The sequence below is a fragment of the Calidris pugnax genome, unplaced genomic scaffold (assembly GCF_001431845.1).
Source record: "Calidris pugnax isolate Ruff unplaced genomic scaffold, ASM143184v1 scaffold49, whole genome shotgun sequence".
NCBI lineage: Eukaryota > Metazoa > Chordata > Aves > Charadriiformes > Scolopacidae > Calidris > Calidris pugnax.
This window is the reverse complement of record NW_015090798.1, coordinates 918,863-943,788: the sequence shown is the minus strand read 5'-3', so window position 1 is coordinate 943,788 and position 24,926 is coordinate 918,863. Positions and strand designations below refer to the sequence as shown.

At 43.4% G+C, this 24,926-nt stretch overlaps 1 protein-coding gene across 1 annotated transcript; it reads right to left on the bottom strand.

Annotated features, from left to right (window-relative positions):
* Positions 1 to 3,448: 3,448 nt before the first annotated feature.
* Positions 3,449 to 24,588, bottom strand: LOC106885118 (ADP-ribosyl cyclase/cyclic ADP-ribose hydrolase 1-like). Its single transcript, XM_014937033.1, has 8 exons — positions 24,259 to 24,588; positions 13,209 to 13,338; positions 12,443 to 12,578; positions 11,555 to 11,637; positions 9,782 to 9,858; positions 8,997 to 9,089; positions 6,959 to 7,045; positions 3,449 to 5,090 (listed from the first exon to the last, which is right to left on the bottom strand). Exons 1-8 carry the CDS (start codon positions 24,495 to 24,497, stop codon positions 5,009 to 5,011), a joined length of 927 nt encoding a protein of 308 aa, XP_014792519.1. The 5' UTR covers positions 24,498 to 24,588; the 3' UTR covers positions 3,449 to 5,008.
* Positions 24,589 to 24,926: the final 338 nt, after the last annotated feature.

The following is a 24,926-nucleotide window of genomic DNA, read 5'->3' as shown; positions in this document are numbered from 1 at the left end:
GCCTGTCCTGGTTGGTGAAGAGTTTCAGGAACAGAACAGAGGGATGATGCTGCTGCAAGATAAAGGAGCAAACTGGAAAGGCTGCATGGGGACTGCTTACGCCTCTTCAACCAGACTCAATCCAGCCCTTGGACTCTGAGGACAAGTAGACGTACATCCCATGGTCATAGGTATGGTCCAACTACATTGCTAGATCTTTTATATGTCTTTTTCTTCCACTACTGCAGCTCCTGTTGCACTGCCTGTGGTTTTTGCCTCTGTCATTCAGCCATACTGTTTGCTTTTTATCTTTTCACCAGCCTTCATGTTTTACCGGCAAAGTGTTTCCTTTGGATTAGCCAGTGCACCTTTCAAACCATTTAATAGGGAGGATCAGCCTCTTAGCACATTTAATTGTTATTTTAAGCCTGTAAATGATATTGTTATTAAGAAAGAGATTCTGTGATGCAGCCTGTTTGCAGGGCTTCCTACCTGATCTTGTTTTTCTATTCTTTCTGCTGGGCTGGTTTATGCAGTACAATGTCGGGGTTTGGAGCATCAGGGGACTCTTCCCAGATGCAGACATGAAGGGCAGCCCAAACCAAGCAAGCTGAGACCTCTGCCTCTGCCTGAGAGACCCCACAGTGCTGCTTCTATCTCGAGTCCCATCCAAACCCACCCCACTACTGCCAGTGTCCCGTGGGACCCAGATGCACTGCATTATACGCCGCCAATACATATATCTAAACAGAATTGAAACCCCTTCTCTGAAGACTTTTCCCCATGGATTATGTTGTGGGCATAGCACTAAGAATTTTGGACTCCAAAAAAAAAGCAGTGGAATAGCTGATGGTAGATAGACGCTGAGGGCAGATAGATGCTGAGGGTAAGGTTTTTCGCCCTTCACATGTTTAAATCTTTGTTTTTAGTTTTCAAATTTTTCTCTAGGATCAGAAGGCTTTTTATTTGAAATGAAAGCCTGAAGTGACAGTCTTTAATTTCACCCACATCCCCACGCATAAGTGACAGGGAGAGCTAGTGGCCGCTGAAAGGAGACTGCAGGGAGATTTGGGAAACCAAAGTGATGTGTGGGGGCAGCCAAGAAGAAACACGAGGTGGAGGGACCTACGTGGAATCGGGGCCGTTTGTATACTCAGCCTCCTGACCCCAGGAGAGGCTGGTGTTTTAAATCAAACACTGTGATTCATGGTAAACACGCAAGGCCAAGCGATGGCTTGCATAGAGAACAAACCCTTCTGTATTTCATTTGTTTCCTAATCTCAAAAATAAGTTTAATAATTGCAGGCTCTCATCAGGTTAAGTACATCAAAGCCTGGGGGGAGCAGCGATACTGTGATAACAAGGTCAGAGAAGCAGTTTTCCCAGCGCCGTGTGGCTCTGGGAGTGCATGATGTTGATATCACCTTATCACATAATAACTCAGATTCCTGTCGGGTTTCTGAGCAGTGCTCTTTGGCGGTGTTTGCTGTGGGCCTGGGGCACAAAGTAGCCCATTTATCTTGAACAACTTGTGACAGAGGTTAGCTCCATCAGACTGAAAACATATTTTCAAAACCCAGCGTGTTTCAAACTATCTCAGAAATATTTCTTCCATTTAGTGGAAAAAAAAAAACTGCTCAGGTTTTCTTTTTTTTCTTTATTTTTCTGTGAATTTGAGCCTTTGTGTTATCTGGGATTTTTTTTTTTGGTTTATACATTTTCAGCAGAGCAATAGGATTTGGAATTATACCTGTCTGGTGGGGCATGTCTGCATGGCACATCAAATGTGTGCTCATGGGTAGCAAAAGCACTTTTCCTTGCTTGTTGGAAATTAGGTCAGGTTCAGTCAGGTTCTACTTATGTATGTAATGTGGGCAGCACAGACCTGAGTCTGCATCAGTGGGCCAGATGTACACCTACAGTGCATCTGTACTAATGAATAGTATTTATTGGAATCATAGAAACACAGAATGGTTAGAGTCGGAAGGGATCTTAAAGGCCATCTACTATTTTTTTTTTTGGTTTATACATTTTCAGCAGAGCAATAGGATTTGGAATTATACCTGTCTGGTGGGGCATGTCTGCATGGCACATCAAATGTGTGCTCATGGGTAGCAAAAGCACTTTTCCTTGCTTGTTGGAAATTAGGTCAGGTTCAGTCAGGTTCTACTTATGTATGTAATGTGGGCAGCACAGACCTGAGTCTGCATCAGTGGGCCAGATGTACACCTACAGTGCATCTGTACTAATGAATAGTATTTATTGGAATCATAGAAACACAGAATGGTTAGAGTCGGAAGGGATCTTAAAGGCCATCTACTTCCAACCCTCCTGCCATGGGCAAGGACACCTCCCACCAGACCAGGTTGCTCAAAGCCCCATCCAGCCATCCCTCCAGGGATGGGGCATCCACAGCTTCTCTGGGCAACCTGTTCCAGTGTCTCACCACCCTCACAGACCCTCACATTAGGGGTCAATGTTAATGGTCCCTCCTTAAGGGCTAGCAGCAGGACACAGTAGATGCCACCACACTGTGGACTTCGAGAGCAGTGTTGGGAAAAGGGTCTGAGGAGCATCCAGAATGTTTGACAGCCACAGTACCCGTGCTGCCTCTTCTCCCTTGGCAACAAGGGCTAATGAGGGGAAAAGCAAATATGTGTCCCGCCCCCTCCCTGCCCACAGCACATCCACATGCAAATCCACAAAATTTGCAGCCCTTCTTGGCAGCAGAATAACTGGTCAGAATGAAACCAGGCGATGACAAGTTCAATAATTTCCCTAATCTTTACTGTGATTATTACCAAGTTTTCCTGGAAAGGTATGTCATTTTTACATACTTTCAAAATTGCCCCAGAAAAAAAAAGAGTCTATGTTCCTGCCAACCACCTGTGTTACAGAGCTGTCATTTCCTCCAGCGGAGTCACCTGTATCAAGTGTGCACCTCAGCTTTCAAAAACACAGATTTCCTTCTATAGCATTTTACTGCGTAACCACTGATAAGAACTGTCATCTTTCTTGACTAATATGGCCGAGAATATCATACATATCTGCATGTCTGCATTCAAGATAAAGACAGGATGTGTCACTTCCAGCCACCTACAAAGACGATGACGTCTCTGTACAAGCTGGAGAGTGAGGTGGGACAAGTATGATCTGAGAAAGATTATAGAATCATAGAATTGCCTAAATTGGAAGGGACCTTTAAGATCATCTAGTCCAACCATCAACCTAACTCTGATAAAAAATGATCACTAAACCATGTCACTAAGGACTACATCTACCCATCTTTTAAATACCTCCAGGGATGGTGCCTCAACCACTTCCCTGGGCAGAAAGGTGTTGTGACATTCCTCTGCTTTCCTGGATGGGTATATGCAGAGTTTCATACATTGAATTAATTTCTAAATTGTTTTTAGGAAGTGGCTGATTTTTGTGTTCAGTCTGAGGTTAAATAGAATGTGAAACTGAATTAACAACGTTTGCCATCAGCGATTTTATTACAGCTCTCGATGTTACAGCCAACGTTTTATATTACAAAAGAAGAGGTACAAAAGCGAGCATGAAGACAAGTTCTTGACCTATAGTCAGAAATAACCTGTTTGAAAGCATTGGTATGTATCTGCTTTGACGCATCTAAGTGCTTACATAACAGAGTGCAAATAAAAACACATTTCACTTAATGTAAACATTTTGGGTGAGGTCTTGGATGTGGTCCAGCTGTGCTCAGTGCAGGCCCTATGCGTTACAGAGCAAAGGTTCATCTGAAGATGCTCAGAATTACCCCTGCTTGTGTTGCTCCATAAGGATGCCTTGTGCTCTGGGTTGTCACTACTAAAACCCAGCATTATGACCTTCTGGGCCATGGAAACCTGGGTCTGCCCCATGGATTGGCGATGGCTGGTTGTGATGCCTCTGCAGCTCCCAGGAGCATCTCTGTAGGACAACCTGCTCTACTCTTGTAGTGTCAATGGCACTGCACAGAGGCATTGCAGCAGAGGCCACAAGCTGGCCTTAGATCTTTATTTTTGTATACGCGTATGAGACCGGCAAAATGGAAATCAAAGGGAATCAATGAAACCTGCTGCTTCGGTGCACCACGGCACGTCCCTGCTTGTGGATTACGCACAGCGAGGCACCATGCTTCACCTCAGAGATGGCAGTCAGGAGAGGCTCCTTAGGGCAGCAACCTTTTGATGTTTGTTTCTGTTCCAGTGGATGGCCAAATTGTGGCCTGAGGGACCTTCCATGAAAGCTGGAACGCTCACACTTACTGCTATATTAGGAATTAATTGTAATCTGAACAGCAGCGGTGTTTCCAGTGGGATTTTAATGGGGCTGTCTGAGTCAGTCTTGCTATTTTATCTCCCCAGCTACACATTCGACACGTTCATACAGATGCTGGCAACCCTCTGAGCAGTTTCTGGTCTTTCCTTGGCTCAGCCCAGCTGTTTCCCCACCAGCCACTTACTGCGATGCCCATCAAAAGGTAAGAACTGCTCTGCCTTCTCCATCACTTGCTTTACCTGCTCAGAGATGCCACAGTCCCCGGGAGAAACACGATTTATATCATGTGCCCCTGGGCACTTGCACTGGGATACAAGGAGAGTGTAGCGTGCCCTGGTCGTTTCCCACCCAGCCTTCCAGCAGGGAGGAAGCCAAGCGATAATCCAGGCAAGTTCTCCCTCCCCTGGAAAGTCCCTTTCTTCTCTGTGCGGCTCAGGGAATCCCTGCTCTGACCCTGTGGCCACAAGGAGAGCTGTGTAGGAGGGAGCAAACCAGGGCAAAGACCTGAACATGTCCCCAGCCCCTCTGAAATAGTTTGTTTGAGCGTGTATGTGTGTGTGTGTACAGTTCTCACACCTAAAACACCATCTCCCTCTCCTTGGCTGTTAGTACCACAGCAAGGGTTTGTGGTTATGGGCTCGGCACACCCCACGCTGCTCTTTACCACTCCAAGCGAGGCAGCCACGTCGTCTCCAGCCTCACACACCAACAACGTGGGTCTCCGACGGCACGGGGAGGCTGCGCTTCACGGAGCTGCCGTGGCGTTGGCGCAGGGCTGGCAGTCCGTGTGGTCAGGGTTCTGCACACACTGGAGGAGCTGAACGGGCCTGCCGTGAGGCACAAAAGCAAACAAATATTTAGTAATCCCTTGGCAAGCACAGCGGAATAAAAAAAAAAAATAACTTCCACACTTGCTCAACGCAGAGTGGAAGTCAAAGTGCTTGTTACACCGGCGCTTATCAAGCGGATGTCTTTTCTTAGGATAATGTCTTATTAGATCTTCCCGCAGGAAGATAACTTTGATGTTTATAGGGACAAGAGCAAGTGAGCGCGAAATAAAGTAGGACGTGAACTCGCAGCATGTCAGCTCCTCTGTGATAACAGAACTAATTATGAAAAAGAAGTGAGATCCGTGCTGGAGCTCACCTATCTTGCTCACCCAGGGGTAACCCCTCCAGCTACCATGTAAAGCTGTTGCTAATAATGTCAGATAATATTAGATTTTTTTGCTAGAAGTACATCCAGTGAATCAGTTACCTCTGGAAGACACTGCTGACCAAAGCAGGAGAAAGTGATCAGCATCAATTGGTACATAGCATGAAAAGCCAGATGCTCCGCTGATACGGACCCGCACAGTTCTGTCTGCAACGACTGCAGGGGAGTGAAGCTAACTCACACTGTCTGCCCTGAAGAGTTTACTGCACATGTAAATTGCTTATTTTGTTATTGCTCTGTATATGAGACATTTAAATTAATTGTCAGTGTAGCTCTACACAGTCATTTATGTATGTGTTAGTTGAGCTTCACTTGTTATCTATCTTAAGAAACGAGCTATGAGCCATAGCAACGAGCAAGTCAACAACCCCTTGTGATGTGTTACAGGTTTCTCCTTGTGCTGAGCCACGAGGAATCTAAGCTACTACCTACCTCCCCTTCCTTCCTGGCCTCTTAGCTTATTTCACTCTAGGCTGAAATAACTTGTCCCTACTTACAGGTCCTGGCAGTATTGGTTAAGGGTCTAAGCAAGAACACGAGCATCACCATTTGGCAGATTTATGCACCACACCAGTGTTAATTCCTTCACAATCTGCAGAGTACCCATTCATCAGTTTTAGCAATATCTAAACAAGGATATATTGCTCTGCCTTCAAGATTAAAATCCTAGCAACAGATAAGGTATTCGTCTCCTTTGCAGACCAACTTTTCCTTATTTAAAACTAATGTCACAAACTCAGCAGTTTATAGAAATGTTTACTTATCCCAGTATGAGTCCTTCACTCTGAAAAGCTGTTCCTGACAGATAAGATATGAATAATATTGAACCCTTGTTGCTCTTTTAATGTCACTAAAGAACACTTTTGCTCTGTGTGAAGGTCTCTGAACCCACACAGAGGGATAATGGGTCTCAGGCTTTTGTTATCTCCTCAGCAGGCAAATAGAGATCTCAGGCAAGTCACAACTTGGGCTGTTCTGTTTCCTGGACTCTTGTTTTTATCTCCTGACAATGGGGAATTATAGCAATTCATAATACTTACTATGTCTCAATGCCTCACTCCCTGATAAAGCAGCTGGATGGAAAGTAAGTTCAAACTATAGTGAAGGAAGCAAGGACCATCCTTGACACACTGCGTTATCTGCGTGCAGCAGGGAGGAGGAGAGCTGCATATTGACTGTGATTATTGTAGGTAAAATCCCAGTCAGATGAAAAATCTGCTGAGAGAGGCTGGATTCCTCCTTCCCTGAAGGCAACTAAACACGTGCAATGGAGGTGACCTCCTGGAATGCTGGGCAGAGAGCAAGCCCCACATCCAGCCAACATGGGTGGAAGCCCCTGAGAAGCACACAGCCATATCAAAGGGATGTGATGGCAGTAGGAGGGAAGTCTGCTTAAACCGGGAAACCTATATTAATCAAGAGAAAGGTGCAATATTAGTGTTATGTTAGCAAGTTGACACCAATAAAAGGAGGTAATTACCTGTAATTGTCTTCACAGGTCATCGTAAAGTTTCGCTCTTCTAAGATGCTTCTTAACCTCATTATGGAATGACCTGAGCAGGATTCACTGGAAAGAAAAGTCTTCCATTACTGGTGTTCCCCGTGCATACAAGCAGCTCAGCTAAATTCCACACTGTGTCACTTCGCCTTATTTCAGGTAAGACTCTTTAAAAGCTTGTTTGCTAATGTGCTGTAAAGTCCAGTGGGTTTGTGGAGTATTGACTACAGTCGGGCCTTTGCTGGTAGAAACTATGTGATGTTCAACTGTGTATCTTGTACAAGAACTCTGTGCAGGAAGGTCTCTGTGGGAATTGACTCAGTTCCATTCACAGTTGAATGTGCTCTAGAACTGCTCCATAGACACTGGTGGCCTCCATCCACAGGAGCATGGTATAGGGCTCATTCAAATCTGTGGAAGGACAAAGCGATCAAGTCCTCTGTGTGATGAGAAAGGGCCAACTGGAAACCAGCAGCCAAGTCCCAGGCAGGACGTACAATAGAAGCTGACAGAAAACACAGGAGGAAGCAGGATATGAGCATCTCCTATCTGTTTGACTCAGTCTGTGGCTACTGCTACTCTTGTTTTGACAAGGGGCTGTTTCAACCACTTTTCCATTAGCAGAAGCCCTAACTTGTATATTTATTTTCCACGTAGCTAGTGGCTTCATGAAGCAAGCAGCAATGTCAGACCTTTGAGTTCTTTATCTCAATTTACCTAAAATTGCCCAAGGGGCCCCAAAGCTATAGTGAGAGGATTGACAAATCTCAGAGACACAGATACTGCAAAAGACTTGTTACCTTGGGATAAAAATCATCTCCTGGTTCAGAGTACAGGACACACATTAGGGCAAATCCGGTTCCTAACACATGGCATTAACGGGAAGCAGAGCCAGCTCTTCCTTGTTCACAAGACTTACCAGATGTTATCAGTGATTCAACATGGGATACAAATCAGAAGATAAAAGGAATACATATTGGAGCCGCCCTTTCTTTTTCTTCTTGGGAGCAAGTAGAAAATAAAAAGGAAACTGCTGTGAACTTGGCACAGGAGAAGGATGTGTCAGGAAGGCTGGCAGGACACCACATTGTTGAAGATGTTGAGGAGGAACACGATGGCTTTTCTGATGTTGGGAAATCATGGGAGAGAAGATCAAGTGCCATGTTTGGGGGAAGTAATGTACAGATTGCCCAACATCCTTTTTTTTCAGCAAACCTCTATGCAATAGGGACAAGAACATGTCTGGCATGCTGGCCACGGGGTAGATGCATGCATGTCAGCTGTGATAGATATGTCTCTTTATGCTGTAAAAAGACATTTCTGGGTGTCAGGGTGGAAGGAGGGGTTGGAACACTGGAGCTGGCACTGTGTCAGACAGTGAGGCTGTCTGAGCAAAGGTCTCTGCTGGGTACACACTCATGCCTGAGTTGCAGTGCACCATTGCGCTCTCCTTCCTGACCCAGAGCATCAAAGCTGCTACCTCTGGCGTGTGGGCTCCTTAGGAACAGGAGAAACCATGGCAATGCATTATAACCATGTGAACTGGCTCTGAAGATAGGGGTCAAAGGCATGACCATCAGGCTTGGTGCTTGAAATGTGATAGGTCTGCAAAGAGATCTGACTGGGATGGAAAAGCTCACTCAGAAAAGCTGAGGCCTCCTATTCCTGTGGAAAAACATATTTTCCAGCTCTTCACCCATGCACAGGCAGCCTGCTCTGTGACTTCCGTGGCCCATAATGAGGGCCTGTAGAGCTCAGTGGGTCTGGGAGGAATTTAAAGGTCATGGGACCTCTTGAAAGCAAAGAAAATGTCATTGTGTCTTAGCTATAGCTGTTCAGCAGTACCTACAGAACATACCAAAGGAAAAACCAGTAAAGTAAGCAACTAGGAGAGTGAAGGTAGAGCAGGTTTCATGAGTGAGTTTAAGAGAGTGTCACGGTTAGACAGTCCCTGGTCAGAACTGAGCTGCCCCCTCTGCCTTCTACACACCACTCACCCCTCCGTACCAGCACAACTCACCTCTGGGGCCCACCGATGTCATGCATTAGCCAAATGTGTACTGCAGAGACTTTGTCTGGATTTAAGTTAAAGACCTCGACACTTCCAAAAATGCTGTAGGAACGGGACATGAGAAAGCAAAACATTCTTAATTATCTAAGTAAGATAGAGTATGTTTCCCCAATACCAGTACTTATTAGTGCTGCTGTTATTCTCACTGAAAGAATGTTATCTTGCCGATGGATTTTCACAGACTATTTAATTACCTTGTGGTAAGAGATTTTCTCCCCATTCTTATTTCACTTTCACAAGAACTTTTGAAACTGCCTGCAGACTGAAAGAAGTTAAAGTTTACTGGCTACTGGTTTGATTTGGTGCAAGGGACATGAAGGTGTCTGTCCTCCCAAACAGCACATTCTTCATCTTTCAATATTATTCGAGACTGCACTTTCAACCAGGTAACCCAAGGAAGCACAGTCTGGAGGGGGGAGAATCCAGTCAGCTCCATCAACAATTAGAAATGTGTCATTCATGTATAGAGAATAAATAAACTGTAATAATAAATTTACTTCGTGCAATAAGAGCATACTGGATACCCAGGTACCTCACCCTCATACCCTCAGAAGGTTTTAAATTGCAGTCACAATCTCGGGGGAGTTAAGTGAATCCTCTCTTCAACACCAAACGGTTTAGACTTCTATATGAGTTTACCAAAATCCATTCTGGACTGGGAGTCACTAGCAAAGCCATGTTCACCAGCATGCAGGACTCATACGAAGAGGGGTGGCAGTGTGCTCTGTAGATACCTGTTGTTCCTGAAAGCTCCAGCTTCTGTGGATCCATTGAGCATCACCTGAACCACACCACAGGCTTCTCTTGCAAACTGAACAAAACAAATGGGCGTTATACTCTGTATATATACTCTGTATATACACTATATACTCTGTATATACTCTACGCGGTGCCACGTCAGACTCAGGGCTAGTAGAAATCACTGTGACTTCTTTGGTGTCACCAGGACTGACTGACACAAGTAGAGGATCTGGCCAACATTTTAACAAAACATGTCAGTGGAAAACAGAAGACTTTAAAGGCTATGGCAAAAATGTCATAAAGCTGCATTAGCCAGCTGTAAATTGGGAGTTGGGGGTTGGATGGGATTGGTACAGCAACTTTGCTGCCACTGCTGTTTTCAGCTTTCACAGGGGGATGCTCTTTTCACTAGGGGATGCAACTTCCCAGAGCCCCAGCAGCTACAGCTCTCTGATGGGGCTGTTCCCTCAGGTGGTGAGGATGAGCCAGGAGAGAGGTGCCCCAAGCTTAAGGACAGGCAAACCATCGCGTATTCGTTACCTTGTGACTCATATTTTCTGTAGTTTTTTGTGGCTCGGGATTTTTCTCCTCGGTGGTTTTAGTAAAACTCATCACTGAGTTTTGTTTGATTTGATTTTTAAATTACTGGACCATGTAACCACTGCTCTTGTCCAAATATTTGAAGGCTGCTAAAGTTACACCATAAAGTACCCACTCTTGTTATACAACCAAAGAATTTCTAAAAAGCTTACCACAGATGACTGTACTTCCAAGTCCTCTTACGTCTAAAAAATGTGGCTCAAACTCAGCTCTCAAGAGCTGTGAAGTTGCAGGACACATTCATTAGGTGCAATAAGCACGAGTTTTTGTAGGTCTTAAATTTCTTAGGACTAGAAAGCCTGCAGTCGAGCAAGCCTGACTCTTGGCGGTTTATCCCTCCCAGTCTCTGGAACTGGGGGGATTAATAAAAACACTGAAACTCTTTTGAGCTTGGAAAATTTATATACGCTAGTTTACCCACAAAACAGGTTTTTTTATGGTCAGTAAACTTTTTCTTACGTACCTGAGAGCTGAAGCATAAAGGAAAGCTTTGTTTTCCACCTGGGCAGTCATCTACTAATACTCATATCAAGGGTGAAGTCTTGAGATGTGTAGAATTAAACTGATATGGGAGGGCAGGGTTTTTTCCAACTTTTTTTTTTTTCCTGTGAAGTGCTGATTCAGCAAAGCCAGGCTAACTGCTTAACTCAGACTAGCAGGGTCTCCTTCACGTGTTGGGAGTACCTCACCAGGAACCTCACCAGATACCATGGTGGGAGGATGTGCTCTTCAGGGTTATGCCGGGAAGGTACAAGGACGTTCTCAGCTTCTTGGAAAATTTCTGTCCCAATTTGGGCACTGCTCTCAACATTAACACACTAAAATGTATTTTACTTTACCAATTTCAGTCCTGTGATTTAATTAAGGTGGTGATTATTATTACTGTAAATACCATCTGCAAAGCTCCAGCTGCCTGCCAAGGGTTGTTCTAGACACTGGCACGCAGTCTCTGCCCACAAATAAGAATGCCCAAACTACAGTGACATTAAATATTGTACAAATACACATTTCCAAACCCACAATTTTTAGCAACTAAGGCTAAAACTTGTGCGAACTTTTGCTATTCCTTGTTTCAAGTCCATTCTTCAAGCTCACATTTTGGCAATGTCAGGAACTTAGTGCCTTTCAACATTCTCGGATTCAGGGAGGTTTATTCTAGATCTTACCATCTTGGATGCCATTTTCCAGAATACAGAGGTCGGGTTGCTCTCACATTCGCTTCGTTTTGGACAAGATTCGTAGTTGATTCCTGAGAAGAAACAAATTTTATAGATCTGCTAAGGTCAGAGTGAATATTGTTGCAATGTTAATGTGTCCGTGAGAGCTGATTAATGACGGCAAAAAGATTTGCCTCTTGCCAAAGCAGAAGGCTACATCAGGAAAGGGTTCTAAGAGGAAAAGGAGTCTGCATGTGTTCGCAGGCTTTCCTGTTTGCTGACACATGTTTCAGGGAGGCAGCTCCAGGCCCTGTATGCAAATAACTCTCAGAAAACTAAGAAGGGAAAGCATGTAGTCCTAAAGGTGAAAAACAGGTTGGCTCTTAACAATTCTGTCCGATTGCATTGAAAAACTAAACTTTGCCCAAGATTTTCAGTAGTTCCAGCCCATTCAAGAGGTTGCTAGCTTTAAGCACCAACCCAGCGGTCCTGGGGGCATCAATAACCCCAAGAGACCTATATATTGCCCCCACCACTTTGACTGGCCTATGGCCAGGACCTTCTTGACTGGCATTCTTATTTTGCAATTTGTCCCACAGAAGTCACAGGAAGGAACCAAGTAACCTTGATAACGAGGGTGAGATATGACCATTAGTCCAAGAAGCAAGCTGCCATTTTAATAATAGCCAAGAAATTGTGGGTTTTAAAACTAACCTGAGAAATAAGTATTATTTTCATTCTTCCATAACATGGGACAGAAATACGGTTAATGTTTTTAGCTAACTTAAAGAAAAGAATATATGAAAAGGGCTGGGTTTAGGTCTAGATGTACAAGAGAAAAGAATAAACTGAAATTCCAGTGTTCTGATTTGTTTTGCAAAAAATAGGACTTATTACCTGGGGCAGAGGGGTCTCCACACCATGAAATCATATCAGTCATATAACCCAACAAGGTGTCCTCCAAGGTAAGGAAATTTTCATTGGATTTTGTGTAACGATGAGCCAGGTCCTTTGTCCTGCTCCAAAACAGTGACTGTGAAATAAGGTACAATGTCTAGTAAGTGATACTTATACTGGAGCTGGTCAGGAAATTTTCCTGGAGAAAAGCAAAAATTTTTCATGATAATGAGGGATTTTTAGTTTTAGTGGGTCAGTTCTTATTTATGCAGCCCATGGTCCCATTTCCAAAATATTTTTGGGTGGGTTTTTTTTTGTGGAAATGGACGTGTTCAGCCTGTACACCATTTTGAAAGAAAGGTTTAGACTAGTTCTCATAGGATATATACCTAATTCGTTGTGTGCTTTTCAACTGCACATGGAAGAGCAGCTTTTTGGAAGCACAGTGCCTCTAACAGCATGACAGCATGTTCCTTCCAGAAAGCCATATGCTCAGGGAACAGGGACATCTCCATCACTTCACCAGCACCACCCCAGCGCTGAGGTCTGAGGCAAACTTTACACAGGGATGATTTCCAGCCACAGGGCCACCAGGGTCCAAAGGAGATAACACTTTTGCAGTAAGAACAAGAGCAAAACATCATCCTCGTCGACCTACAGACACTCACAAGTCACTAGGGACAACATCCATCACTCGGAGCACTGCACAGACCCGTCGTCCCACCACAATCCTCCCCACACAGCCCACCGTGAGCTGTAGGGTTACCTTGTTACAGGGTATGGGATGACTCGCTAACTCCATCAAAGGCTGATAATCTTCTGAGGTAGTGTTACAGGGATTCTTGTAAATGAACGCATGTTTTAATGATTCCCATATTTTTAGGCAATCCTTATCTCTGCCGAAAGATTAAAACATAGCTAATTAGTATTTATGAATATTTATGACAGTGAAAGGATCTCCTGTTATGGTGAACCACTACAGATCAGATTTTAAAAGAGTTCTGACCATGCTCAGGCACCAAAATACATTATCCATTACAAAATGCAGAGTACCTTCAGCAAATTTAATATAATCTGAGGAACAAGCGGTTCTAAAACATATCTCTTTCTCTCTCCTGCATTTTAAATTACTGATAATTGCAATATCTGAATGCCCTCTAGGTTTTTGTCCCTTAAAAAGAGCAGTGCAGATGTCCCCTTGGCTTTGCACAGTCAATGATATCATAAAGAGAATTTGTAGGGTTTGGCTGTAAGCCTCAATACATCTCAAAGACATTTATATGGCTCACAGTTTTTAATCTGTCAAAAGATTTGTCCTTTTGGAGGGATTCTTTTTTTTTTTTCATTTTTATTTTTTTTAAGCTGCTCCTGAAATCTGTTATATATAGCAATGTTAACAGCCACAGGTGACAGCTGGTTACCTGCTCATTTATCCTTTCATATTGCAAAGTGTTTAATCTTGCTCTCGGAAGGTTAAAATATTTTTCAAGGAATCAGAAGACAACCTCAGGTTTTATTCCCAAAGCAGAGAGGTAAGTGATAGACACAGTACAAGCTGGACTCAAGTGAAGGCCACAAGAAGCATGATGCTACCACCATCCAGGTGATTCAGAATCCTGCCGAGACAGCTTGCTGAGTCACAAATTCAAAGCATCAGCCTTCTGGTATCTCAAGACACCAAGCTCAGCACTTGATGATGCACATGGATGTCTCTTCTATCTGAGAGAAGAGTCTTCATCCACAGTCCTGGCGCAGCTGAGCAGAACTATATTTTTAATGTCATAGAAGTGTCCTCCAAATGGGAGAAGCCCTTCTACAGCTGGTAATCAATGTGGTACTTTTCGTTGCACCGCACAGAAGAATCATAAGGCATGAAGATGGGCTTTTATAGAAACTGGGCTATTTCAGCATTGTTTTAGAAATCACAATACAGACCTTCAATGTGGAAAAAAAAAACCACACAAAAGCTAAACAATATTTCATTTTTGCTTTTCCCACCTATCAACATGGGTATTTTTATAGCTGAACAAAAATAATTAATTGATTTGCCATTGGAAAGCTATTTCTCTGATATGAAATATTCCTTTGTGAAATACAGGTTTTTGCCTCACATCTCAGAGGTTACCAGTCACATAGAACTTTGATTTTGGTTGATATATAAAAAAATAAGCAGTGAGAAAACTTTAGCACTTTTTAATCCCAGCTCCAAGAAGATATTCCGCTCCTTCCAGCCTCACTGTTGAAGTAGGCACTATCAATAGAGTTTCATCTGTTCCTTTTTCCACCGCAACAAGAAAATATTTGTCTGATGTGCAGCATTCAACTCACATTGAGCTGAAGTAGTGGCAGAGAGTTGCTGTAGCTCTGGGCCTCCTGAGAACAATATGAGAAGTTCACTGGCACTTGGTATGCCAAAAATTCCAGCAAGAACAGTGTCAGGTTAAAACCAGCAGATATGCCTTTCCAAAAAAGGCCTGAGAAACAAACTGTCCTCCTAAGGCTGCTCCAAACTTCTTAATGGGAAGTTCTCAGTCACGAAATGTTTGTTTTCTTTGCTCATTTACAGAAGGAAAAGAGAGAGAGAGATCTTGAGTCTACCAGTTAAATTTATCTAATTCAGATACACAAGTCACTGAATCACAGAATGAGAGAATGGTAGGCGTTGGGAAAGACCTTCAGAGATCATCTAGACCAACCTCCCTGCTAAAGCAGGTTCATCTGGAGCAGATAGGACAGGATGGTGTCCAGGTGGGTTTTGAGTATCTCCAGAGAAGAAGACTCCATCCCCTCACATGGGGATATGAGGGGAGATGGCATCAAAAGATGCTGTCAAAGGACAGTATCAAAAGTCAAAGTCCATGGTGAATAGGCTTAGTGTCAAACTGCTGGGGGCCTCGTGCTCTCCTTTTCTGGGTTTTTTTGGGGTTGCAGATTAATTCTGCATCATATCTGCAATTATCACATCTTTACGCACAATGGATTTCCTCCTTTGAGGCTAACTTTGTTTATGCTGGAATATTTTAGGCAGTATTTAAGGCAATATTTAAGGCTGAAATATTCTACTACAGAATCTGAAATATTTAATCCAAATTCAGTGACATGTAAAATAAATATAGTCTAATTTTATGTTTAATTTTTTCCACTCTTTTCTTTTTTATGGAACAGAGTTTGGGAAATGTTGTTAAATGTGAAATAGTAACTAACAGACTGAAAGGAACACCGTGAAACATGCTGTAAACACAGGAACTGAACCTGCCACCTTTTCTGGCTTTCTCTGGAAAGCGAGGGTTGCAGAGCTTGCATCTGGAGACAGGGACTGTATATACTGCATACAGTATAGCATCAAAAAGGGCTGGGATACAAACAACCATTCAAACTACATTTCCTTATTAAATCCAAATATTATAGACATTGCAAAGCATATCTTGCATTTGTCCTTATGCTTGGGTAGAAGTTACATTTGCCAATGAATTTGAGTATTTCTATCCATTTACCTTTTTTTTATGAATATCATATTAATCTATCAGACGGAAGCCGGGGCCAAGAATATTTCCATTAGCAGCAGTCCTAGCAGCCAAACTCTAATGCGCATATTAGAAAAATGGACAGCTTCTCTTGCATATCAGTGCACTGGTCTGGCTAACCTTGAAAGAGTATCCTCTCACTTAAAGGAATGGGATGGCATTGAGCTACCTGGGAAATCATTACTAATATAAATCTTCTTTTTCTTTACTTCGTAGTTCTTTTTCTTTTTTTTTTTTTCTTTAACTGGACATGACGGAGCAAATTCATCCCCAATTGAAATTGATTTAATTGGTATAATATCAAGGACAAGTTTCCTCCCTGCTGATTTCAGTTACTCCCTGAACAATATCTTGCTTTCAGTTCAGCACTGGACTGATGTTGGATGCTAAAAGCATCTTAAGAAGGGCAGCATTTCCTTGGGCTGTGCTGCCTCTAGTTTTTTACTCAGAAATTTGAGAGAGGTGCTTCAAGTATGGCACCCATTTTAAATTTGCAAGCAAAAAGGACTTACAGGCTTCGTCCTGGAGAACTCAGTCAACTCTGCCCATCTTGTTCATATCACTTCACCAAGCAGAGGCGTGGTCTCCCCTACAGAAAATAGTGGCTTTTCCAAGGTCCCAAGTTTTCTTTCTAAAACATGACAATGCCGGAATGAAATTCTAATTGTGGCTCTGTGGTGGGGCTCTGAAGTTAGAGCTGGAAACAGTCCCCAGAGCCCTCTATGTAACTGGCCTTTGCAGGGGTCAAACCTCAGCAGCAGTTGCAATTTATATAAGAAAACCCTTCTCATTTGCTACCACTGTTAGCCAAAACAGTAATGCAGATATGCACCAACGCACTCAGAAATCTGGCCCTCTAAAAGGAGAAGTTTGTGGTTATAACAAAGCTCCTTACAGACGTAAGAGCAATTCACACTCTGCTGGGTGTCTTGGCATCCTCTTCACCTGTGAAGGACCAGAGTCTCAGCAGGAGAATGCATATCAGAGGATCGAAATGGTGTGGTGGTGTTCCTGCATCTAACAGACCCATGTTTGCCTGTGTGTCAGTTCATCTGCCTCTTTTAGGTAAACTCTGATGGCTGCAAACAGCAGTGCAATTTATACATCCATATTCCACTCGTTTTTTTTTTCATGTGAGCTTATGAGTAGCCGTGCCTTTACGTTGTGAACAAATTACACAGTGAACAATAACCTTTATGCCTGTATGTGAGGGGAAGCTCTCTGCACCCCCGAATCCTTTTGCTACCTTTTCACCCTAAATATTTCTGTGTTTCCTTCTGCTGCCCCTTCCCTTTTTCCAGGCTGGTCGTGTCTCACAGCTGGTTTGGAGCAGCTTTTTTGGAGCTGCTGCCAAGCGCAGCCCGGGCAGCTGTAGCTGGAGTTGTCTGCAGTAAAGGAGAGCAGCAGGCTGGAGGAGAGGAACCTAAGGAGAACACTGCCATCAGGTGGGAGAAGAGGCTTCTCAGGAGCAGCAGCTGAGGTCAACCCCAAAGGCGTACAGTTCTTCGTGCCGGGTGATGGCCAGACCCATCTCCAGACCACTGAGTCAGAAAATGGGTACGTGCAGCTTCGGTCCTATTATTCAAGCACCTAAAACCTCCCATCAGGTATCTTTGTGCTAAAAATCAGAGGAGGGATGTGAATTTAGAGAGGTCAGCCAATATACTGTCATCGCTGAGGATTTGAGGAGACTACTGTCTGCTGCTTTTAGCATTAGGATAATAGAGCAGGGAAAAATTACCAAGTGAAAGGATGAAGTAAAAAAATTATGGAAGAGCTGTCAATCTCAATGTCTTCAGTGAGCAGTAGCCTCTCACTGCCCACTTAGTTTAATTACTGCAAAGTGTCTGCCACTGTAACATTTATGGTTACTGACTTTTTTTCAATATGAGAATGACATACTTGGCTTTTTTGGCAGCTTGATTTTGTAAGTACCGCTCTCTGTTAATTAAGTAGTTCAAAAGGCAGTAAGGAAAGCATCACAGGAACTGATAGAGACAGAGATCTCTGCCTCGGAGAAAGATGACTTCTGCAAAGGCTGCCTGTAGGCAGAGCAATTGAATTCCCCACGTCAGAGGTGAGGAGTCTGGAGGTCTGGGAAAAGAAGCCCAAGGTGAGGTTTCCCCTGGGTGTAATTCAGGGCTGTGTATGTTCTTGTAGGAAGGAGTGACCTGGAACAGACGATAGCTCCTTGTCACACGGGTCCTTCACCTTTGGCAGGCACGAGAGGGTTGTAAGGGCAATGGTATCTGTGTCTTGGGTTTATAGCTCCTGGAATATTTTATGTGAGATGCAAATCGGTGCTCCAGGAAAACACTAAGCCTTATCACCCTTCCGGGACGGGCTGAGCCAAGAGGTGGCAGCCATAAACCAGTGAAAGGTTCATCTATGTAAGCAGATTTTTTTGCTGGCTGGATTTCAGCTTTCCCGGGTGAAAAACCAAGCTGCTTAAGCAGATGGTGTTTTCAGCGATGGTCCGTAAGTGGGACACAGCCTCTAGAAGGGCAGCAGTCTCACCTGGACTGTGTTTTGACAGAGGGTCATAGTTGCTGTACAGTGTAAGCTTCCAAGTGAGAGCCATGTCTTCAACAGATACAGAGTGTAATAATTTAAGCTGGCATCTTACCCTTTGATTAGAAAGTGTATTTTTAGTAATGTTTTCTTTTTAATATTAAACTTGGAGAAACACTTCTAGAAGAATGATCTAAATGAAAGTATGTTATTGCTCAATTGGCTCAATGCAGCTGCAGATTTTTTTTTTCCCCTAACATTAATTTGCAGTACACTACAGAACTAAAACTGCTGGGATGTGGCATAAACACAGCGAGTCAGGAGAAGTCCCTGCTTCAAGGGTGGCAGGTGGCAGCAGGACAAGGACAAGGGAACCCATACTCTTCAGAAGACTCTGATTCAGTAAAAATTTCTCTTATGCAAGGCATTTTTTCCTCACAAAAACACTTCTCTCGGATAAGTTTGAGCATGACATCATAGTAATATAAAATAAAGCTCAGGTTTTTGAGACACTGAAACAAATCATGGCAGTTGTTTAGTGCTGTGCTTGATGTGAAGGTGTTAACAATCAGCAAACAAATATAAGGAAGTGAAATTAAAAATGTCTAGCAAAGCAGGAAGGCAAAATGCCAAAGTAAGCATATAACAAAAAAACCCAGACTTCTTTCTGGAAGAAATTATCCTGCAAGTGCAATAGTATCTCACACAAAATCATGTTTCATATATTCTTTTTGACAAAACACATCTCCATCTCCACAAGCTGCAAAGGAGTGGAAAGACAAAATGCATTCATGATCAGGAAGCCAGGAGACAAAGCTCTCCTGAACGTGCACCAACTTCTACCAAATTTAGTAGTAGAATGGAACTATAGACTTAACATTTGTTATAATGGCAATTTGCCACTAAATAGAAATAACATTACTTGGCCCAATTGTATTTAAGGGGGAAATCTATGTTGCATGTTGACACAACACTGCATGGAAAATGTTGATTGAAAAAAAACCAACACTGTTTGTGTTTGGGGGATCAGTAATTATGATCTTTTAGATATTGTGTCTTTTCCCTTCCTTCCCCAGGTGACAAAGTGCTGGTCGTTTCTGACCTCAGCTCAAGGCTGACCTCCTTGACTCAGCCTCCCAAGGCAAGGATGGTGAAGAGGAAAACTGAACCAGTCACCTTTGTACCAACAAGTTCCATGCTGCATCTGTTACTACCTGTTCTCCCTCCCCCAGCAGGCATCAAGGTGCAAAGCCATCATAAACAACATCCTCCAAGCGACAGGTAAATTATTGGGTCTCCACTGCTGGTCTCGACCAGCATTGCTTTTCTGATGGAGCTGGCACTGACCTGGCTCTGTGTGCCCCATCCTGCTGCCCTCTGCTAATCATATACCAGGGATAACCTCTCCTAAACCTCAATTTGCCATCGCGTGAGGCCTGGAGGGTGAGAATTGTGAGGGTTTCTTTAGCCACAAGAGGGAGGCCGCATTCCTGGGAAAGAGGAGATGAAGTAATTCGAGGTCAAATCCTTCCTTCGGCCCAAACTGCCTTTGACCTTTATTTATTCAGACAAAACTGCAGTGCATACCAACGGCCGTGGTTGATGAGTTACAGGATTTTTGCGAGGCTAGTGAAAGCAAAACTTGCAGCTTTGTTAATATTGGAAAAAAGAAAAAGAAGAAGAAGAAAGAAAAAAGAAAGAAAGAAAAAGAGAAAGAGAAAAAGAAAAAAAGAAAGAGAGAAAGAAAAAAGAAAGAGAAAAAGAAAAAAGAAAAAGAAAAAAGAAAAGAAAAAGAAAAAAAAGAAAAAAAAGAAAAGAAAAGAAAAAGAAAAAAAAAAGAAAAGAGAAAAAGAAAAAAAGAAAAAGAAAAAAGAAAAGAGAAAAAGAAAAAAAGAAAAAGAAAAGAGAAAAAGAAAAAAAGAAAAAGAGAAAAGAAAAGAGAAAAAGAAAAAAGAAAAAAGAAAAAAAAGAAAAGAAAAAAATGAAAAAAGAAAAAAGAAAGAAAAAGAAAAAAGAGAAAAAGAAAAAAGAAAAAAAAAGAAAAAGAAAAAAGAAAAAGAAAAGAAAAAGAAAAAAGAAAGAGAAAAATAAAAAAAAGAAAAAAGAAAAAGAAAAAAGAAAAAAAGAAAAAAGAAAAAATGAAAAAGAAAAAATGAAAAAGAAAAAAAAGAAAAAAGAAAAAAAAGAAAAAAGAAAAAAAGAAAGAAAAAAGAAAAAAAAGAAAGAAAAAAGAAGAAAAAGAAAAAAGAAAAAAAATGAAAAGGAAAAAGAAAAAAGAAAGAAAAAAGAAAAAAGAAAAAGAAAAAAAAAGAAAAGGAAAGGAAAAAGAAAAAATAAAAAAAAAGAAAAAGAAAAAAGAAAAAAAAAAAAAGAAAAAGAAAAAAGAAAAAGAAAAAAAAAGAAAAAGAAAAAAAAAAAAGAGAAAGAAAGAAAAAGAAAAAGACTACTGAAAAAAAAAAGAAAAAAGAGAAAGAAAAAAGAGAAAAAGACTACTGTGCTGTGACAAACTATTGCTTTAGCTGTGCCTTCTGGCAACAGCCAGTATTTTCCCGAGAAGCCAAATTGAACTACTACTCTACTACTCTTTGATGTGTGCATCTAGGGGTGGGTGCAGGGAATGAAACCCCCAAAGCCAGCTGTTACACCATCCGCATCTTTTCCTAAAAATGGGGCTAATATTGAAAAGACATTATTTGAAGCATATGGTATTCCCTGCTTGTTTCTCCTCAAAATTGGCACGATGATAGCTCTACGCAGAAGACTAACTGAGGAAACTGTACGTGTACAAATGATAAGAGTCACCCCGCCAGCAGCAACAATAAAGCCACGGATTGTACTGCACACAGGCAGTTAAACAGAATTATTACCAGCAGCTGCTGCCTGTGGTACCTGAGAACTTGTTCTTCAGTGAGCAAGTTCCATACAACGCCTGAGCATTTTGATGATTTTGGAGAACGAGCAAATCAGCAGGATAATGTCTGATGGCATGAGGCGCTTGCAAAACTCCACCGCAGGCAGCAGAAGTCTCTCCAGTGGCCTTACTGGGCTTGGGTTCAGCCCACAGTTCGTACTGGGAAAGAGGAGAGTGTGACCAGAGCATGCTGTGCTGGATGTGTACGGGCTCCAGCGAAAGGAAGGCGAGCACAAAGAGGTATCCTCTTGGGGAAGAAGAAGCTGTGATGGTGAAGGTGTACATCAGCATGTCCGCAGCCTTCTCACATGATTTATAGCAGGCAGTTGCAAAAGCAGAGCTAAATGGGGGCTTGCAGCCCCTGTTAAATCCACCTGCGATATTTGGAAACATTATAAAGTCCATATTCACATGTCAACAATCCCCCTTTCTTCCAAAACCTGCCAGCTATTCCGATTTGAAATACAGCGTGCCAAAATGTAGTAAATAGTCACGCTCACTAACTGCTGCAGTGAATAGGCTGCTATTTTCAAAGAAAGGGAAAAATATCATTGAAGATGGAACTTAGTGGCTCTGATATAAAAAAGTCAAAATACGAGGAAATGGCCATGAGTTTACCAAAAGCAGAGCTTTTTAAACAACTGCACATGTTGCTCTGAGATCAAAAGGGCAAGAGCACACTATGGACAAATTTATGAGGAAATGAGAAGTTTTCTAACCAAGGCAGCAAGGTTCCCACAGTGGGAGCAGTGGAAACGAAGGTCCTGACTGAGCACAGGACACTGCTTGCTCAGCTCATAACTGCCCGAGTTTCTGCAGTTCCCTGTTCCTACTCCTTTTCTTTGACCAAGTGCACCAAAGATCTCACGCGACGCAAGATCCAAGACCTACATTAATGATGAAAGAGCAGGGGATGAAAGACACGGGGCTCTCTGATGTGTCCTGAAGGCACCTGCTTCATTAGCAGAAAGTGCCAGCAACAGAAGCAGTTGGTTCCACCACAAACTGCACCGAGCTCAGCAGCACCAGAAATCAGCAATCTCAGGCTGGATTCCCAGGAAAGCACCCAGGTTTAATTCTCTGTTCAAGAACCTCCTGAACATTTCAGGTAAATGAACATATTTCTCCTTTTTTTGGTATGCTCAGCCTTGGATAAGTTTCATATTCTTTCTGGAATAAAATAAAACAAGGGTCCTACTGTACAGAAATCATTTCCTCTGGAAGAAAATGAGCTCACAGCCACGAAGCTATTAAACATTGTTGGATTAAGAATAGCACAAAATGTTATGCCTCGTGAAAACAACCTTTCAGAAAACCTATGATCATGAATTTGTGACATTTTTTAAAAAGCGTCCTTGAAATAAGTGCTTAAAAAGATACTCCCAGCTGAGATTCGGACTGTGTTGCGAATGAAAACATATGTGAGATTCACTGGACACATATTCACACAAAAGTGGTTTTTGCATCTTCAGCACCCCAATTTGAACAAAACAAGTGTCAGTAATAAAGGCTATTAGGCTTCAACATTATTTCAGATCTAAATATTGAATGTATACTTCATTAATAAATTAATGTGTGCTTTAAGAAACATGTGCATGATTTCACAAAAGCTTCAGGAGCATTTAAATTTTATCTGTAAGAGAATCCCTCTTCACTAAACCCACTTTTTGCATAATGCAAAGCGTGAACTTAACTCTCTGGATGCTCAGACCACGGTTCTCCTCGTGCTCGTTTCCCTTCAAATGCTGCAAATCAGCTTTTTCATCCAGCAGCGAACATCCGAGGCCAAGAGAAATCCAAATGCAAGCAAACTACGTGCAGCTTTGTTCTCATCAGCTCAACATCACGGGACCGAGAGGTGACAATTGTCTTTTTGGAGAGAAAGAGCAGGATGGTTCCATCACCTGGCCGAGGTGCGGGGCAGCCCCATGGCACTGCCCCAGGGTGGTGGAAACGTCTGCCAGAGGCTTCCTGAGGACGCAAGGTGGCTTGTGCCACAGAAATGATGGATGGGACCCTGCTGAGAGACTCTGGCTGCCCTGGATCCTGTCCTGAGGAGATGGGTGTCCCCAAATACCCGCAGGGGGAGCCGGGACACTCCTTATATTGTGCTTTGCTTTTCCCTACCGGGCCAGGGATGAGAAAAATCAGTTCTCAGCCCTAATATGCTATTGCAGACTGAGCCTGGGGAACCCTCTTCTGCAGCAGAGGAGTGGTGGGCTCCTCAGGGTGTTGTAGCCCTGCTGGCTGTGATGGGCTGAGCAGGGACCACCACTGGGTGAAGGTTTTGCCTGAGACTGCCGTGGTGGCCCTGCGAGCCATCTGTACCCCTCCACGCAAGCTGCCTGTGCTCATTGCAGTGTCTTACCCACACTCGGAAGACATCTGGTTTGGATAGCCCCAAGATATTTCTCCATGCTTTTCTAACATCTTTGTCCATCCTATAAATCTGTGCTGAACCTCCTTCCTTTTCCTCCCTCCAGCACAATTTTGGTTCCATGAATGCAGCCTCACACGTTACAGGATTTAGGACAGATTAGCAAATTGCTTCACCTCCACCTCAGACCTGTTAGAATCCAGCTTTTATTTCAGCTGGCTTTAAGGAAGTTGCAAAATCCATTTATGATGATGCTTTGACCTAGGATTAGTATTACTTATATTTTGCTCTGTAGATAGACTCTTTAAAAAGCCACCATTGGGGCACTGACATTTGCTGTCTGAATTTGTACGTTTTGGTATAGAATGGGGGTCTTACCCCCCTGATTTCTCTCTGGCACCTCAAACCTGGTGGACAGGCCCAGGTGGAGGTGCGAGGCAGCTCCCTTCCCTTCGCTTCCCACCCCTGATGCGTGGCCAGACCTTCTACTCACCCCAGCTCAGGGTACCGCGCCATGATGTAGTTGTAGCATCTCCCCAGGATGACTTCTTGCAGGTTCTTAGTGGTCCCCCTGTCCTTCCACTTCATCATTTTAGGACTGACCTCCGGCTTTCCGTGAGTCAGGAGAGAAGCCAGCACGACGGCGAGGATGAGGACAACCAGGAGGACCACGATCCCCACCAGAAGGACGGTGCGTTGCCGCGTCCGGGCAGAGCCCTGTTGGAACGGCATCCTGCGGGGGGGGACTCGGTGAAGAGCAGCAGCAACTGCTCTCCCGGCTCAAAAGTGAAAATAAATAGCGTTACAACTTGTCACCCAGCGCCTCCCCCCACTCCCCTCCTCCTCCTCCTCCTCCTCCGCCCCGGGCTGACCCCCCGGCCGCCCCGTCGGGGGAGCGCTGGGGGAACCGGGGGTGGGATGGTCCGGTTAATCCGGAGCAGGAGTTTCCCACCGCCCCCTTTCCCAGCGGGCTGGGACCAATCCAGCCCTTTTTAAAGCTAAACAATGGCTTTTCAGGGCTTGACTCCGGGTGACGAGAGTCTCGCTGCCGGCTGCTTTCTTCTCGCTTGGCCATCGCCCCCTTCCCGCCCCCGAGTTAAACTTTGCGAAGTTTAATTCAGGGATAAACTCACAAAAGCGAATTTCAGGAAATTACTCATA

Coding starts and splice junctions, on each gene's coding strand:
- LOC106885118 (XM_014937033.1), bottom strand. CDS start 24,497: ATGCCGTTCCAACAGGGCTCTGCCCGGACGCGGCAACGCACCGTCCTT. Junction 12,579..13,208: donor ATCCCATACCCTGTAACAAG/GTAACCCTACAG, acceptor CTTATTTCACAG/TCACTGTTTTGGAGCAGGAC. Junction 11,638..12,442: donor TGGAGACCCCTCTGCCCCAG/GTAATAAGTCCT, acceptor GTTTCTTCTCAG/GAATCAACTACGAATCTTGT.